Genomic DNA, 19,369 nt, shown 5'->3' with positions numbered 1-19,369 from the left:
AAGCACTATACTTTACCAACTGAGCTACAGGACCACAAAGAATGATCAAGGAATGGCGGAGATAAACACACACACACACACACACACAGCCTGAGTTTGAAAAATATAATTTAATCAAAAGACGTAATATTGAAACTGACATAGTCCATATGTAGTTCAAATCAAATGTTATTTGTCACATTAATACAACAAGTTTAGACCTTACTGTGAAATTCTGAATACAACAAGTGTCGACCTTACCGTGAAATTCTGAATACAACAAGTGTAGACCTTACTGTGAAATTCGGAATACAACAAGTGTAGACCTTACCGTGAAATTCTGAATACAACAAGTGTAGACCTTACTGTGAAATTCTGAATACAACAAGTGTAGACCTTACTGTGAAATTCTTAATACAACAAGTGTAGACCTTACCGTGAAATGCTGAATACAACAAGTGTAGACCTTACCGTGAAATTATGAATACAACAAGTGTAGACCTTACTGTGAAATGCTGAATACAACAAGTGTAGACCTTATTGTGAAATCCTCCCTGACAAGCCCTTAACCAAAAACACCGTTTTAAGAAAAATGAGTTAAGAAAATATTTCCTGAATAAACTAAAGGAAAAAAAATTAACACAATAAGAAAAACAATACAGAGTTAATATACAGGGGGTCCATGTATCGAGTCAATGTACTGAGGCACAGTGTAGAGGCAGGTGTTGAAAACAATACAGAGTTAATATACAGGGGGTCCATGTATCGAGTCAATGTACTGAGGCACAGTGTAGAGGCAGGTGTTGAAATAGATTACAGAGTTAATATACAGGGGGTCCATGTATCGAGTCAATGTACTGAGGCACAGTGTAGAGGAAGGTGTTGAAATAGAAAACATACAGCTTTATACAGTTTGATTTAATGTGGCTTAATGACCAAAAGCACAATTATATTTTTGTAAAAAAGGGTTCGAGCAGTATGTGTGTTCTCTCATGAACTTTAAGTAGCCTCTATTTGATGTGAAATATTCCTTTAGAGACAATGCTAACGATACGATGCTAACTTCTCTCACCCAGTGGCATATGGGCTATTTAGGTGAGTGTTGCTGTTGCCACATGTAGCAGTGCCCGCTTTGTTTAAAGACAGATAGGACGTGGACAGATAGGGCTCTACCTTTGTAGAGCACATGCCCCTTTGCCCTTACAGTCTCTGAAGTGCCCTTTTGGGTGGTGGTATAATCTGTATTCATTTTCTTGACATAGTTATTCTATATTCACTGTCTGCAAATCGTCATTAAATTTGCCTCAGTGATTTGTATTTTCCTTAAACTTTCTGAAGAGGAAACAGCCCGGAAATGCCCTTGTCTGTGTGCATTTGTCTACCACTATGTGTAGCTGTTAGCAATTATGCTAATGACCACCATCTTCTGGTTGATAGAAAAGCTTTCCCAAAAACCTTGTCAATTAAATGTTAACTACAAAGTAGTCTATGCCTACCTGGCAGAATTCTATCATGATTATTTGCATCAATCCAGTTGTGATTTGTTCAGCAGACTCTGCAATCACATGTGTGCTACAGAGACACCACTAACCAAGCAAGGCTCTTGCTGGTGCCACTAACATTAAAGGGTATCTACACACAAAAATTAACATTTCTTAGATTTTTCTCAGACTTCAAAAGTGGTCTCCTGATGTGGTTTAAGTATTGTTGAGGACTTAGAACATCCAATGTTGTTGTTTTTCTATTAACAGTGTGATTTAGAGAGAAAAACCGAAAAACAGGGACAAATCAGAAACCTGGAAAAACCAGACGGAGAAAATGGAAATAGGTTAATTTAAAAAAATGAGATATAGATGTTATATATAGATAGAGATGTTATAGGGCCCTAAATATTCTATACATTTTCTCTCATTACTGGATTATCTAGGGATAGTGTAGAGTAACAGCTGTATCCTGAAGTGACCTTTAACCTCCCTGCTCCTCAATACTTCTTCCACTGGATCAAAGCTTCAGCCAAGTAGGATACATGATAGTGTCAACACATGGAGCTGGGTTGGATATAGTCATGGTAGGATACATGATAGTGGCAACACATGGAGTAGGGTTGGATATAGTCAGGGTAGCATACATGATAGTGGCAACACATGGAGTTGGGATTGATATAGTCATGGTAGGATACATGATAGTTGCAACAAATGAAGTAGGGTTTGATATAGTCATGGTAGGATACATGATAGTGGAAACACATGGAGTTGGGTTGATATAGTCATGGTAGGATACATGATAGTGCCAACACATGGAGTAGGGTTTGATATAGTCATGGTGGGATACATGATAGTGGAAACACATGGAGTTGGGTTGGATATAGTCATGGTAGGATACATGATAGTGGAAACACATGGAGTAGAGTTTGATATAGTCATGGTAAGCAAAATACTTTACTCAACATATTGTGCAGCTTTCTGTTGCAGGATCTTTTTATGGGGGGGGGGGGGGGGGGGTGCCCTTTGTTGTTTACACATCACACACATGGTTATGGGCTTTAAAAAAAGGAGACACCAGTACCATGTCAGATACAGTTTAAATGTATTCATATTTGAGTTTGCATCCCAATATGACACTTTAAATACATAACAGAAGACTGAAATGTAACAAAACTACTATTGTGTTTATTGAACTGTACACTGAGATGCTCAGTTGGTCAACATTCCCCTCCAGTGATTCCCCAACATCTTGTCAACATGTGCCGCAAAAATGGAGCTGATATCTTATACCAGTCATTCTTTATAGACATGTATCCATAACAAGGCTTAGGCCTCCCATATAGTCTGCAAAAACCTCTCCAAAGTGTCACATTTTTTAAACATCTTTATTTTCATGCATATAACTTGTCAAAAATATTTTTTATTACCAAATTCTATCTTTCGTGTGGACAATATTTTTTTCATGTTTTCATGAGTGTTTGAGATTAGGTCCCTGAATGGTCAAAAACCTCTTCAAATAGAAGTACATTTATAACACAATATATCTTACAGGTATGTCCTCTCTCACTCTCTCTCATCATGTCACAAGCTGACAGGCTCCCAGAGGAAGGGCAATAAAAGGCCCCAGCTCACTCAACTGCCCCTCCCCTCTCCAACAGCCATCAACTCAGAACATCCTGAAGACAGAACATCTAAAAGATCATCTGGGAATCCTTTCTTTCTCATGGAGCTTTTCAAAAGTGAGGTGAATATTCAATGTGATGTTTGTACAGTGCCTTTGGAAAATATTCAGACACCATGACTTTTTCCACATTTTATTAAGTTACAGCCTTATTTTAAAATGGATTTAAAAAAAGATATTTATATATTCAGCAAACTACACACAATAGCCCATCATTTGGGGCAGCAGGTAGCCTATTGGTTAAAGCATTGGGCTAGTAACCAAAAGGTTGATGGATCGAATCCCCGAGCTGACAAGGTAAAAATCTGTTGTTCTGCCCCTGAACAAGGCACTGTTCAGCGGTAGGCCGTCATTGTAAATAAGAATTTGTTCTTAACTGACTTGCCTAGTTAAACATAAAACATTCAAATGACAAAGCAAAAACAGGTTTATAGAAACATTTATTAAAGATAAAAAATATACCTTCTTTACATAACAGTAAGTATTCAGACCCTTTATTATGAGACTGTCAGAGTAAAAACCAAGCCATGAGGTAGAAGGAATTGTCTGTAGAGCTCCGAGACAGGATTGGGTCGAGGCACAGATCTTGGGAAGGGTACCAACACATTTCTGCAGCATTGGAGGTCCCAAAGAACAGAGTGGCCTCCATCATTCTAAAATGGAAGAAGTTTGGAACCACCAAGACTCTTCCTAGAGCTGGCGGCACAGCCAAACTGAGCAGTCGGGGGAGATGGGCCTTGGTCAGGGAGGTGACCAAGAATCCGATGGTCCCTCTGACAGAGCTCTAGAGTTCCTCTGTGGAAATGGGAGAAACTTCCAGAAGGACAACCATCTCTCCACCTCTCCACCAATCAAGCCTTTATGGTAGAGTGGCCTGACGGAAGCCACTCCTCAGTAAAATGCACATGACAGCCCACTTGGAGTTTGCCAAAAGGCACCAAAAGGACTTTCAGACCATGAGAAACCAGATTCTCTGGTCTGATGAAACCAAGATTGAACTCTTTGGCCTGAATGCCAAGCGTCACGTCTGGAGGAAACCTGTCACCATCCCTAGGGTGAAGCATGGTGGTATCAGCGTCATGCCGTGGGGATGTTTTTCAGCAGCAGGGACTAGGAGATTAGTCAGGATCAAGGGAAAGATGAACTGAGCAAAGTACAGAGAGATCCTTGATGAAAACCTGCTCCAGAGCGCTCAGGACCTCAAACTGAGGGCGAAGGTTCACCTTCCAACAGGACAACAACCCTAAGCACACAGCCAAGACAATGTAGTAGTGGCTTCGGGTCAAGTCTCTGGTCTCTGAATGTCCTTGAGCGGCCGAGCTAGAGCCCGGACTTGAACCTGATCTAACATCTCTGGAGAGACCTGAAAATAGCTGTGCAACAACACTCCCCATCCAACCTGAAACCTGACAAAGCTTGAGAGAATCTGCAGAAAAGAATGTGAGAAACTCCCCAAATACAGGTGTGCCAAGCTTGTAGCGTCATACCCAAGAAGACTCAATGCTGTAATCGCTGCCAAAGGTGCTTCGACAAAGTACTGAGTAAAGGGTCTGAATACTTATGTAAATGTTATTTTTCAGTTTTTTATTCTTTAATAAATTAGCAACAATTTCTAAAGACCTGTTTTTGTTTTGTCATTATGGGATATTGTGTGTAGATTGATGAGAGGGAAAAAATGATTTAATACACAATAGAATAAGGCTGTAATGTAACAAAATGTGGAAAAAGTCAAGGGGTCTGAATACTTTCTGAAGGCATTGTATATAGCCATGTTATAAAGTATGAAAAGGCTTGTTCATTCACATGTCATGAATTCACTATGACATCATCATATTTGTATATATCCTAATGAATAAACTTTGTCTGGAAACATGGTTATTATTTATTTAACAAGGTAAGTCAACTGAGAACACATTCTCATTTACAGCAACAACCTGGGGAATAGTTACAGGGGAGAGGAGGGAGAATGCATGAGCCAAATTGTAAACTGGGGATGATTAGGTGACCATGATGGTATGAGGGCCAGATTGGGAATTAATCCAGGACACCAGAGTTAACACCCCTACTCTTATGATAAGTGCAATGGGATCTTTAGTGACCACAGAGAGTCATGACACCCGTTTAACGTCCCATCTGAAAGATGGCACCCTACACAAGGCAATGTCCCCAATCTGATTACTTTCCAAAGGCACCGGAAGTGATTGAGGAGACACCGTAATTGCTATATTCTAATTAAAATGATTGACCCATAAGAGAACACATGACCAAAGCAAGGCGTGACCATTTAGAAATAAAACAATATTCTTAATGATAAACATAATCTAATAAACAAATGTTTGCATAACCAACCAGGACCAACCCTGTTTAGCTTCAGAAGCAAGCCAGCTGTGGGAAGTAGGGTGGTATGCTGCTGGCTCCAAAATCAAGCTATATACAGCCTAATTGTTTCCCCTCAGGAAGCTCTGGTAAACAGTTGATGTAGTACACTGCTGCCACCACCAGGCCTGGAGGGCATTCTGACTTTGTTGATAGAGAGTTGTGTTGCTAAAAACGTAGCAGCTGGACTGTAGCAGCTAGCTAACTGGCTACTGATCAACCTATTGTGTGTATTGAACATTCATATTGGACTGTAGCAGCTAACTAACTGGCTACTGATCAACCTATTGTGTGTATTGAACATTCATATTGGACTGTAGCAGCTAGCTAACTGGCTACTGATCAACCTATTGTGTGTAATGAACATTCATATTGGACTGTAGCAGCTAGCTAACTGGCTACTGATCAACCTATTGTGTGTAATGAACATTCATATTGGACTGTAGCAGCTAGCTAACTGGCTACTGATCAACCTATTGTGTGTATTGAACATTCATATTGGACTGTAGCAGCTAGCTATCTGGCTACTGATCAACCTATTGTGTGTATTGAACATTCATATTGAACAGCCTTACCTGTATAGTAGCACCAACACCCATCAGCCCAATCTCTTCTTGATGTCAAAGCTGCAGTGTATTGTTGGTATAGGAGTATTAAATTAATGAATAATCCTATTTATTTAAAGCCCCGCTAAGATGTCACCATACTATTCCTTTAAAGCCCCTCTGTTAGATATAAATCATCAGAGTGGGAAACCAACTGACATGGAAACAATGGAGCAAATGTATCACTATCAGAGGGGTGTATTATGACATCATATAGAACTACTCAGACATTCCAAATATCACTTGATTATCAGAGGGGTGTATTATGACATCATATAGAACTACTCAGACATTCCAAATCAGGCTTCATCCATATCATGAAGGTGGATATTGATCCAACCATTTCAAAAGTAATGACCGGGCTGACGGAAACAGGATATGCCTGTACAATTTTATTAATGCAGATAGACAATTTGTTTGTTTGTTTTACATGGTGGGATCATTATGTGTCAGTAAACATTTATGAGCAAGAAATGGTGGAAACTCCTTCATGAGCAAATATTGATTTAATAACCATCACATCTCAGTTAACTTGGAGTCACGCGATGATATGTTGTGTGGTCCTCCCTCTACGACTTGGGAAACCATGTAGTTTATTAGGCTACAGACAAAATAAGTTATGAACTTCACAGGGTGGTGAAACTGCATGTGATGAGCTTGATGCTCCTTTCCAATACATTTTGATGGTCTTATTCTGGTGACATGATGATCGATGCTTGGTTGCCATTTGACAAATAAAATAATATTGCTCTCATCCAAAATAATCTCATCATGTAGGTAGCCTACCAGCACTGTATATGTGAGCTGCTGGCTACAGTGCACGGGACAAGAGCACGTTTTCTATTTTACGCAAGTTTTTAAAACCATCAGTAGAGTTGAAAATGTGATGGAAACCCATTTAACTTGTATTTTTCCATTCGGCACATGGGAATTCAACAGCAAAAGTATTTTTTTGTCTCGTAAAGCCTTTGATTAGCAATAAGTCTGTCTGATAGAAACATTTCTTGTGGAAAAATGCATATATTGTTTAATGCAGATTTTAGAATATTCACATGAAAATCTGTTGCAAATTACATGGAAACTTAGCTACTAAGGTGGATTTTGATCCAACACCTGCTACTTATTCAAACCAGCCCACTGGGCACAGACGTCAGTTCAACATCTAGTTTCTATTTACATCTCTTTGGTTCGTCAACTAAAGTGAATTCTACATGAAATCAACACAAAATGTCACCAGTCATTGGATTTAGGTTGCAAGTCCATGAAGCAAAAGGTGTTTTGTTGAAATGACGTGGAAACAACGTTTATTCAACCAGTGGGAGGCTTGTAAATAACCCCAGGAAAGTGGAACTCTTCATTGAGACAATGATGAAACAGCAATCTGTGGGAGAGTTGTGGTGGATATTATAAAATAAGGATCTGCTGGAGTCCAAGTCAAACCAAGATTCTTTATTTCTGAGCTCAGAGAGAATAACAGAGTTACACAGCGCAGTGTAGACAGTCTGAATTCCTGAAGCAGTGGGTGATGAGCACATATCTTTATAGTTGCCTGTTCCTGGGAGGGACTTTATTCATACAAGGACGCAGGTGCAGCTGGTTTGCAACGCAGGATGATACTCCCAGGAACAGGAGATTATAATAGGTCAGTTTCACAAGGTTAGTCTGTGGTGGTTAATTGCTGTATTACCAAATGAGGAGAGACAAAGTTCACATACCAGTCAGTTAAATTACATCTTTAATAATAAGATCGTTGCAATGACAAACACAAACTCAGCAAGAAAAGAAACGTCCCTTTTTCTTCCACAGAAAAAAATGGACAGATCTTTTTCAGGACCCTGTCTTTCAAAGATTATTCGTAAAAATCCAAATAGCTTCACAGATCTTTGTTGTAATGGGTTTCAACACTGTTTCCCATGCTTGTTCAATGAACCATAAACAATTAATGAACATGCACCTGTGGAACGGTCGTTAAGCAACTAGCATCTTATAGACGGTAGGCAATTAAGGTCACAGTTATGAAAACTTAGGACACTAAAGAGGCCTTTCTACTGACTCTGAAAAACACCAAAAGAAAGATGCCCAGGGTCCCTGCTCATCTGCGTGAACGTGCCTTAGGCATGCTGCAAGGAGGCATGAGGACTGCAGATGTGGCCAGGGAAATAAATTGCAATGTCCGTACTGTGAGATGCTTAAGACAGCGCTACAGGGAGACAGGACGGACAGCTGATCGTCTTCGCAGTGGCAGACCACGTGTAACAACACCTGCACCGGATCGGTACATCCGGACATCACACCTGCGGGACAGGTACAGGATGGCAACAACAATTGCCCGAGTTACACCAGAAATGTACAATCCCTCTATCAGCGCTCAGACTGTCCGGAATAGGCTGAGAGAGGCTGGACTGAGGGCTTGTTGTAAGGCAGGTCCTCACCAGACATCAACGTCAACAATGTCGCCTACGGGCATAAACCCATCGTCACTGGATCAGACAGGACTGGCAAAAAGTGCTCTCACTGACGAGTCGCAATTTTGTCTCACCAGGAGTGATGGTCGGATTCGCGTTCATCGTCGAAGGGATGAGCGTTACACCGAGGCCTGTACTCTGGAGCGGGATCGATTTGGTGGTGGAATGTCCATCATGGTCTGGGGCGGTGTGTCACAGCATCATCAAACTGAGCTTGTTGTCATTGCAGGCAATCTCAACGCTGTGCGTTACAGGGAAGACATCCTCCTCCCTCATGTGGTACCCTTCCTGCAGGCTCATCCTGACATGACCCTCCAGCATGACAATGCCACCAGCCATACTGCTCCTTCTGTGCGTGATTTCCTGGAAGACAGGAATGTCAGTGTTCTGCCATGGCCAGCGAAGAGCCCGGATCTCAATCGCATTGAGCACGTCTGGGACCTGTTGGATCGGAGGGTGAGGGCTAGGGCCATTCCCCCCAGAAATGTCCAGGAACTTGCAGGTGCCTTGGTGGAAGAGTGGGGTAACATCTCACAGCAAGAACTGTCAAATCTGGTGAAGTTCATGAGGAGATGCACAGCAGTACTTAATGCAGCTGGTGGCCACACCAGATACTGAATGCTACTTTTGAATTTGACCCCCCCTTTGTTCAGGGACACATTTCTGTTAGTCACAAGTCTGTGGAACTTGTTCATTTTGTCTCATTTGTTGAATCTTAGGTTCATACAAATATTTACACATGTTAAGTTTATTGAAAATAAACGCAGTTGACAGTGAGAGGACTTTCTTTTTTTGCTGAGTTTACAATTACCATTTTCTATTACAGAGTCTGTGATCATTTCAATTTCATTAAATCATCCGTGGGTCAACAATGCAAATGTAAACAATGGATCAAATGCATCACATCCAAATATCACTGTACTATCTGTAGTGCTGGAGGAATGACACACCCAGATAAACACACACACAGTCAGAGTTTAAAAAAGGACCATTTAAACACATGGAATCTGATCTACTCTATATTCAAACTGACAGATTCCATATTCACTCCATGTTTTCTCGTAAAAACATACAAATATATGTTTAAGACTACTTTGTACAATTCAATATGGTATAAACAAGTAAACACATTCTCAGTCAACAATATAAGACAATGGGAGCACTGTGTATGTTCTCTGATGAATTTTAAGTCAATGTGATGTGAAACATGAGTTTACACACGAGGAGAAGTAATTATTCTCCCGTGTGGATTCTCACATGACGTTTAAGTGACCGTGATGAGTAATATGTCTTCCCACAGTCTGAGCATTTGCAAGGGTTCTCCCCTGTGTGCAGTCTCATGTGTTCTTTCAGCTTTCCTGAATGGTTAAAACGCTTTCCGCAGTGGGAGCAGCGGTAAGGCTTTTCCCCTGTGTGTATTCGCTTATGAGCGTTCAGGTTCCCTGACTCTCTAAAACTCTTTCCACAATGGGAGCAGTGGTAAGGCTTCTCCCCTGTGTGTATTCGCTCATGAGATTTCATGTTTCCTAACTTGTTAAAACTCTTTCCACACTGGGCGCAATGGTGTGGCTTCGCTCCTGTGTGTATCCTCTCATGTCTTTTCAGGCTTCCTAATCTGGTAAACCTAGTTCCACACTGGGAGCAGTGGTAAGGCAACTCCCCTGTGTGTATTCGCTCATGAGCTTTCAGGCTTCCTAACTGGTTAAAACTCTTTCCACATTGGGAGCAGAGGTGTCGTCTTGCTGGTTTGGACACCTTTGGTTCCTCGAAGTTTGGTTTTCCTCCTGCCAAAGACAGTGTTTAATTAAAGAGAGACCTGAATGAAACCTCTTCATGATAATGCTGCCTTGTATGAGGTGTCATGACCGTACCGATTATCTCTCACCCCCAACTTAGGAGAGATCTAGGGGTATGAAGATGTGGGGGGTTTTTGACCCCTCACGCCCATTATAAATCTTAGGCAACAGACAAAATTCTTTTGTCCTCTCACTATGGAGAACCGGCCTCAGAACATTAAACATGGAATAAATGGACTTTGGAACAATGGTTTCCGTCAGCCACAATGGTGGTAATGACGATAGATGGAATATGAAAATTAATGTCATTTTTGTTTTGTTATTAAAGGTTAAAGGACGACCTTCATTATGAAAACATTGTAACTTTAAGAGTTTTCCTAGTATATGCTTGATGTTCATACATTGTACGTTGTGTGGAAAATGTTCAAATCAAAGAGAATGTTTTGGTAAAGATGAAATGTGAAGTTAGTTGTCTAAAATTGGATTTGAGTAAAATCTAGACCTTGCCTCATAACTTGGTACGCCCAGAGAATTGCCCTAAAGGCGGTTACGCCCACATCTGACCCGAGGGTATAAGACATGCGAGTTAAGAATTAACATATCAGACTAAGTGACCCGAGCTGCAGCAAAGGTCTGAGTAGTCAACGAACCCAAAACACAACACGAGGTTGAAGACAAAAGAATCCTTTTCTTCTCATGCTATGGATGAATAGCTGCGTCTAAGCGGGTGAATTCAAGCCGGACCACCCGGTCTCCACCCACCATCGAATCGTGGTATCTACACTGTTTTCATTCCTACGCTGTGAGCCCTGAGCTACAGGGCTGGCTGTCCTCAGAAGAACCCTTTCAGAACAAGGGTGAGGAATCAGACCACTAAGCAAAAAGGACACTGACATCATGAGGACAACCAAAGAGTTGCACCAAAGAATTGCATCATTTCTTGAAGCCTAAACGGCCCACGCGGAGAGACCCACAGCGGAGACCTTCAACACGTAATTACATCATTATATTCTGACCCATAAGAGCGGCAGTTCGGGGCAAGGTCAGGGTTCAAATAAGCATAGCTGACAAATGCACCCAAATGTATATTTCTCTCGTGTACTTTCTCTTTTTCTCTCTTTTAAATCCCCATTTTGGGGAACACGCGTCAGAGTGTGTTGGCCTGTTGTACTAAGTTCTAATCAACAGCCTAGACTGTGTTTTGTTTATGCGTATCTTCTATTATCATTTTAGCTTTCTAGTAAATAAATAATCAACTAAAATTGGTGTGGTACGAACTCATTGGTGGGACTCGGGTTTGTGCAGATTCCCGGATTATGCGACGTTCACAATGAGACTGTAGAGGAAATTGATTAATTAGCGACTGTTGTCAAATCGATATTCTGATATTCTTTGAGGTAATTTGGGAAATAGAAACTCAATAAAACTAATTTTCCCATGGTGCCCAGGTTAATGAGTTAATAACTGTCTGATTCATTTAATCACGCAATTATAAACCGTTAATCATTCGATGAGCAGCAGTCGTCACATTAACTAATACAACGCCACGAAATATTGGCACCCCGTGGGAGGCATCAAAGATAAAACTATGGCTGCACTTTGGGTTAATTCCATACCAATTGTGTAGCAAGATACATATATACCATTAACTTCTCTTATCTACGGATACCGGATGCGGGTTTGAATTCGACAACATACGGTGATCGCCACAAATAGTCATATTAAACATTCCTGAAAATACAAGTGTCTCACATGCTTCAAAAGCCTAGAATCTTGCTAATCCAACTGCGTTGTCAGATTTAAAAAAGGATTATCCTGCGAAAGAATAGGATGCGATTATCTGAGCTCAGCGCTCCATAACAAACTACTTTTTCAACCAGCACTAGCGTAACATTATCACAGATTGCAATGAAATAAATCGTTTACCTTTGGAAATTTTACTCTGTTTGCAATCCCAAGGCTCATTGTTACACACTGAATGGGCTTTTGTTCAGTTAAATCCATTTTTATAGCCTAACACGAAACATTTTGTGAACGCTTATCTCGTTGAATTTCGTGTCATTCAATTTTCGACTAAACATTCGACGTAAATACACAGACTAAACCTGACTTTATCCAGTCATGTTTGGTTTCCTTGCAATCAACTGTTTGTTTGTAACACAACCAAACTTGATGGGTCATTTCGCGGGACGTGTTGACCCGAAAAAAACGATTGGAAGACAACAAGTAACGACCTCATTGTGCACCAATTATATGACCACTGTTTCGTTGATTGACTGTATTTTAACCCAATGACCACCAATCGTCTTGAAATCTAGCTGGGTAGATAGCCAATGAGCAGAGGTAAACGGCAATATCTAATGTTTGTTTTTTGGAAGACCAACCCATGTAGTAAACTCCGGCATAAAGATTGTCATTCGCCATTGAAGTTTCATACTGGAAGTAGCCAAACTCATTATGCACAGCACTGTTTGGCTAACAAGCATCTTCAGATGTTTATATATCGAAAATCATGGCGAATAAATCAGGGAAAGCTAAATCTAAGACTAGATATACGAATGTAGACAACATTATAGAGGAAATTGATCGTGAAAGTGAAACATATGCTTTTGGAAGACGACTCAGTTAGCGACCATGACTCAAATGGAAGCATATTTTTTGAACGGAGAGGACATTGTTTTGGACTGGTAAGTTCTTCTCATGCTAATGCCGTTGTTTGAAATGAATAATATAAAATATTATTTGTGATTGTTTTTACATTTTATTTGCAATATATAAAAATGTAATGAAATGTTTAAAGTACACATTGGCTATACTTCCTCCAGCGCATGCTTCCTCAACTCAGTCTACATATTATGGATTAGAGGGAGCATGGTCGAGATGCGTGTGTCTGCCGCCAACGTGTCCATCCCCAACGTGTGTCCATCCCCCTCTGAAGTTGGTTCATCCAGCTGGACCCCTGCTGTCTCTGGCTCCACACCTCCCGGGCCATCTAGAGGTAAACTGTTCATATTTACTCTTGAGGGCTATATAAACAGATTTGATTTGATAGAGGACTGAGGGTCTTCCAAATATTGAAAGTGTGTAAATAGTTACCTGTGTTATTTTGTAAATGTATATATATTTTTTCCCTTTTTTCTTCTCTCCATTTTTTGGGGGGTGTGTTAGAATATCATTTTGGTATTTTGTATATAGTTATTTGTTTCAAAATGTATACCTTCACCAATTTGGCCACTTGGGTACATTTGGGCTACATGTGTGGGACACCTGGGTGACTTCATGTTAAATGTCATGTAGCATACTCATTTTGGAAGTTATCATTCTGAAACTTTGCACAAGTACTGTTGCCTTATGTTTTCCACTGAAATTGTCCTCATATTCATATCTGAATGTTTGTTTTATCTTGTTCATTTTAAAGATGATGATACAACAATTAAAAAGAAAAAACATATTGTTTTTTCATTGTATTATCTAAACCAGATCTATTGTGTTATATTCTCCTACATTCAATTCACATTTACACAAACTTCAGAGTGTTTTCTTTCAAATGGTACCAAGAATATGCATATCCTTGCTCCTGGGCCTGAGCTAGAGGCAGTTAGATTTGGGTATGTCTTCAGGCGGAAATTGAAGGGGAGGGGGGGGGGGGGTAGCTGTAAGATTAATAGCTTTTGGGTTAATTCCATACCAATTGTGTAGCAAGATACATATATACCATTAATAGCTATAGGCAGGACTGGTGTGGGAGAAGCGTGTGTGTGTCGTTCCATTTCACCCAGATACTGGTCGGGAGAGAACCACACCTGTGGTACATCTGACGAAAGCCAGTGTGTCGGAGGGTCTACTGAATGCTACGAGCTAGGGCATATGTACCAGCGGATGCAGGCATTCTGAGAATAATACTAGTGGCCCAACTAGTAGGTCGCTTTCAGGAGTGATCTGACTCGGTCATAAGCAATTCCTAGAGCAAAGGACATATGAGCCAGCCATTACGGAAATTTGAGTAGGTATATTCGTTTGACCGAAGCGAAGCCATTATCTTTCTACCTCTCGCATTTGGTAACGTGAAGAGTTTAAGGGTTGAACGTGAGACGTCACCTAGTAAACCCGTTCCCTTGTTGGGGGGAACTTCCCTTGCGCCGCGAAGTGGAAACCCCGCCCAAGGAAAGCTAAGCATTGCGCCAGATGCTAAGCTAAGAAAGGGGAGCAGCCATTTTTGTTTTCCCCTTTGTTCATAGTGAATTCCCGCGCCGGGTGGGAATCATGTGAGATCTCAGCTTGCGCTATCAGTAACCTCTGGCGAAGAATCGGCAGTCATTTTTCATAATAATTCAGGTTACGCTGTAGGATATCAATCCAGTCTCAACTGATTGGATATCATTGTCTCATTCAATTTAATACATACATTAAATTGATACACTACCTTTCCAGGTTGGTTATTGGAATAATACACAAACTAATGTCTTCTAACCAATGAGACATAGTTAAACTTTTCAACGTTAATTAAGCAATACAGACCACATTGAAGTGTCTGGAGTTTAGTTTGTGTGTTCTAGAATCTTGTAAAGATAGGGGGGTTGACTGGGACAGACAATGTAACATCCATAATGTTTTAAGGAAAAGGTTTTGTAAAACAAGCACCTTACATCAGATCATCTTGAAACTTTCTCTCTAAAGCTAACTTTCATCAAGGTCTTATATGGTCTATTGGTTTCTCTCTTCATTGGCAGAATCCTTTTTCAGTGTTATATTCATAACATCCATATCCACCAGTCTATCTTCCTGTCAACTAACAGAACTCTGCTGGTTGTCCTGGTAACAGATACCAGTCTATCTTCATGTCAACAGAACTCTGCTGGTTGTCCTGGTAACAGATACCAGTCTATCTTCCTGTCAACTAACAGAACTCTGCTGGTTGTCCTGGTAACAGATACCAGTCTATCTTCCTGTCAACTAACAGAACTCTGCTGGTTGTCCTGGTAACAGATACCAGTCTATCTTCCTGTCAACTAACAGAACTCTGCTGGTTGTCCTGGTAACAGATACCAGTGGGCAGATCTATTGTATTTGTTCAAACTAAACTACAGCACTTACTTTGATGTGTCAAATCTGATCCTTTCTTCTCTCCTCCTCCTCTCACAGTTCCACTCAGCCCCGTTGTTTTCCTGCAGTCCACCAGCAGCACAGACAACCTCTTTATACCCAGCAGTAAGGCGCTACCGGGAGAAGCACGACACGGGGACTCCGGGAGGGAGGAAGGGCTAGCGTTGTCCTGGTAACCATAAAGAGGGGACACAGACACATATCATTATGGATGCTGATGTCACTGTTGTCATAAAGTGCTTTACAGAAACCCAGCCCAGCCCCAGATAGAGCAAGCTGTATGCTAGACCAGACCAAGCTGTACCATCTGGTGGTCTGATCTGGAGAGACTCTTCTCTGACTCATCAGCATCAGGATGTTGTTGAGGCTCCCCAGAGGATCCACGATAGTCATGTCTCTCTCCTGTGTTAATGAGAACATCAAACAGATAGTGAACTTTACGACCGTCTATTATAATCATAGGGTCTTACAAGAGGCATTAATCTCTCTAAACAGCCTAAAATGCAAATGTTGAAGGGTCGTTGCACTAAATGGGTTCATTTTGCATCCCTTTGATATCTTAAATATAAATTATGCTCCAACATTGCATTTTAAAAGCCTGTTATACTAGTTACATGGATAAATTACATGGATAATTTAATACATCTATTTTAAAAGTCCCCAAAATATATGTACCAATGGCAGATTAAAACTAACAAAGGCAGATGGCCCCTTTAACAATTCCTACAGTACTGAACAACATATTCAAGTGTAGAACTTCAGTAGAATGGCCCTTAAAACCCCCCACATTAGTTCAACAACGGCATAGTGTGTGACTCTGTTTTTAAGACAGTACTCACTGGAGTTAATCTGATATTCTGTCTCCTCCTCTTTCACTCCCAAGACGTCTTCCTCCTTCACCTTTATTGAGATAGCATCCTCTTCCTCTCTAAAAGGTTCTTCCTCTGTTTCCTCTATAACATCCTCTTCTTCTTTCACGACAATGTTCAGCCTCAGAGCTTCATTCTGCATACAGCAGACCTCTTCTTTAACGGGGGATGAGTAGTTTAGTGAGCTCATGGTCTGGGATGTTAGAATTAGCGACTAGCCTAACGCTAGGCTCAGTATCAATGTTTAACAACTTTGCAAATTGAACAAGCAAATTAGGTTAAAGTTAACCAGTTCATACGTCAACAGAACTGCGTTTACAACACTGAGATTAGCTAATGTACATTAACATGGTCTAAAGCGTCAATCTTTCAGTTTTATGTTGGCTAGCAAGCTACCGAGGCGGTTGAAAGAGTAGCCGCGTTGTTGTTCCTGAAGAAGCGTCCCGTCCAGTAAATTACACGTCACGCAAGAAGCATCACATGAAAGACGCACTTCGCCATCTGCTGGCTGGAGTGGGTAACGCAGTTTGGAAACAATAGTTACTACACTTTCTGTATTGGAAAAAAAAGTCATAATAATTTAACAATAAGCTGATATATTGTAAATGGTGAATACATACTTCTATTCATTTTTCACATTAGTTTTTATCTAGATGTGACGGTACTATTTCCTTAAAGCTACGCTCTTTAAGACACAAATCATCCTGTAAGGCATTTTAGGCCTTGAGACAAATGAGACATGGATTGTGTATGTGTGCCATTCAGAGGGTGAATGGGGAAGACAAAATAGTTAAGAGCCTTTGAACAGGGTATGGTAGTAGGTCCCAGGCGCCGGTTTGTGTCAAGAACTGCAACGCTGCTGGGGTTTTCCAGCTCAACCATTTCCCATGTGTATCAAGAATCATCCAACACCCAAACAGTGCCGTTTAAGATGAGGCAGAACGATTTGTTTTTTCATGAGCATGGCCTTAATTCTATTACAGCATATTGGATAACTGTCATTCATATTCCGTTCACCCTGTTCAATGTAACAGCAATAGGTTTAGGCTACTACATGATACTAGAATTTTCCCTATACCCATCATGAGATTGCTACAACCTAGCCTATGAATGAAAGTTTAGAACGTAGGTGCACACAGGTCGAGATACGTTTTTTAGGTGACAGACAGTGACACATGGACAGACAGTCGTGAAGACATCACCAACTAATTATCATGGTCCAAACACACCAAGACAGTCGTGAAGAGGGCACGACAACAAGTTTTCCACCTCGGGAGACTGAAAAGATTTGGCATGGGTCCCCAGATCCTCAAAAAGTCCTAAAGCTGCACCATCGAGAGCATCCTGACCGGTTGCATCACCGCCTGGTATGGCAACTGCTCGGCATCTGACCGTAATGCACTACAGAGGGTAGTGAACATCACTGGGGCCAAGCTTCCTGCCATCCAGGACTTATATAAAGAAAGACCCAAAAATTGTCAGTCACCCAAGTCATAGACTGTTTTCTCTGCTCCCACACGTCAAGCGGTACCGGAGCACCAAGTCTAGAACCAAAAGGCTCCTTAACAGCTTCTACCCCCAAGCCATGAGACTGCTGAACAATTAATCAAATGGCCCCCTGGACTATTTACATTGACCCTCCATTTGTTTTGTACACTGCTGCTACTTGCTGTTTATTATCTATGAAATGTCACTTCACCCCGACCTACATGTACAAATTACCTCGACTAACCTGTACCCATTGACTCGGTACCAGTACCCCCTGTATATAGCCTTGTTATTGTTATTTTATTGTGTTACTTTTTATTATTTTTTTTAACTTTTGGTCATTTGCTCATTTTCTTAACTCTATAATATCGATTAGTACCTTGAGCGGGGTTGAGGTGCACCCATGACCAGCTCGGAAACCGCATTGCACAGCGGAGAAGGTTCATGCTGAAAGAGCTCTGATAGGTTGGAGGATGTCCTCCAGAAGTTGTCATAATTACTGTTTAAGTCTATGGAAGCCTTGAGAACCATGAGCCTCCTAGGTTTTGTATTGAAGTCAATGTACCCAGAGGAGGACGCAAAATAGTATGTTTTATTCAATTATTTGGTGATGTGATTATATTTAGTATAGTTTTATCCAAAAATGATTTTATTTTAATGTTTTACCAATTTATTTTCTTCTGAAACTCACTGAAAATCCCATTTTGCAGGGCTCTGGCAGTGCTACTCCTTGCACAAAGGCAGAGGTAGCGGTCCTGCTACTGGGTTGTTGCCCTCCTACGGCCTCCTCCACGTCTCCTGATGTACTGGCCTGTCTCCTGGTAGCGCCTCCATGCTCTGGACACTACGCTGACAGACACAGCAAACCTTCTTGCCACAGCTCGCATTGATGTGCCATCCTGGATGAGCTGCACTACCTGAGCCACTTGTGTGGGTTGTAAACTCCGTCTCATGCTACCACTAGAGTGAAAGCACCAATGTGTGTAAGCATTCAAAAGTGACCAAAACATCAGCCAGGAAGCATAGGAACTGAGAAGTGGTCTGTGGTCACCACCTGCAGAATCACTCCTTTATTGGGGGTGTCTTGCTAATTGCCTATCATTTCCACCTTTTGTCTATTCAATTTGCACAACAGCATGTGAAATTTATTGTCAATCAGTGTTGCTTCCTAAGCTTCCTTTTTTCATAGGGTATATGGGATTTTCACACAAAGCCTTATATCTGCAATTAGTCTGTTTGAAAGAAACATTTCTGGTGGGAAAATGCATATATTGTTTTGTACATATTTAAGAATATTTACATGAAAATCTGTCGCAAGTTGCACGGAAACTTAGCTACTAAGGTGGATATTGATCCAACACCTGCCACGTATTCAAACCAGCCCACTGAGCACAGACGTCAGTTCAACATCTAGTTTCTATTTACATTTCTTTGAGTCGTCAACTAAAGTGAATTCAACATGAAATCAACACAAAATGTCACCCTGTCATTGGATTTACAAGTTGGGTGAAAAATAAATAAAG

The 19,369-nt window shown here is 41.0% G+C and overlaps 1 protein-coding gene across 1 annotated transcript; it reads right to left on the bottom strand.

The window, feature by feature from the left end:
• Positions 1–7,559: 7,559 nt before the first annotated feature.
• LOC129847043 (zinc finger protein with KRAB and SCAN domains 7-like) lies at positions 7,560–16,824 on the bottom strand. The gene is made up of 4 exons (XM_055914818.1): positions 16,329–16,824; positions 15,794–15,891; positions 15,481–15,658; positions 7,560–10,374 (listed from the first exon to the last, which is right to left on the bottom strand). The coding sequence occupies exons 1-4, from the start codon at positions 16,546–16,548 to the stop codon at positions 9,824–9,826; spliced, it is 1,047 nt and encodes a 348-aa protein (XP_055770793.1). The 5' UTR covers positions 16,549–16,824; the 3' UTR covers positions 7,560–9,823.
• Between the last annotated feature and the right edge of the window lie 2,545 nt (positions 16,825–19,369).

The sequence above is a fragment of the Salvelinus fontinalis genome, unplaced genomic scaffold, assembly GCF_029448725.1.
Source record: "Salvelinus fontinalis isolate EN_2023a unplaced genomic scaffold, ASM2944872v1 scaffold_0682, whole genome shotgun sequence".
In the NCBI taxonomy this organism is placed as follows: domain Eukaryota; kingdom Metazoa; phylum Chordata; class Actinopteri; order Salmoniformes; family Salmonidae; genus Salvelinus; species Salvelinus fontinalis.
This window is presented reverse-complemented; position numbering and strand designations above follow the sequence as displayed.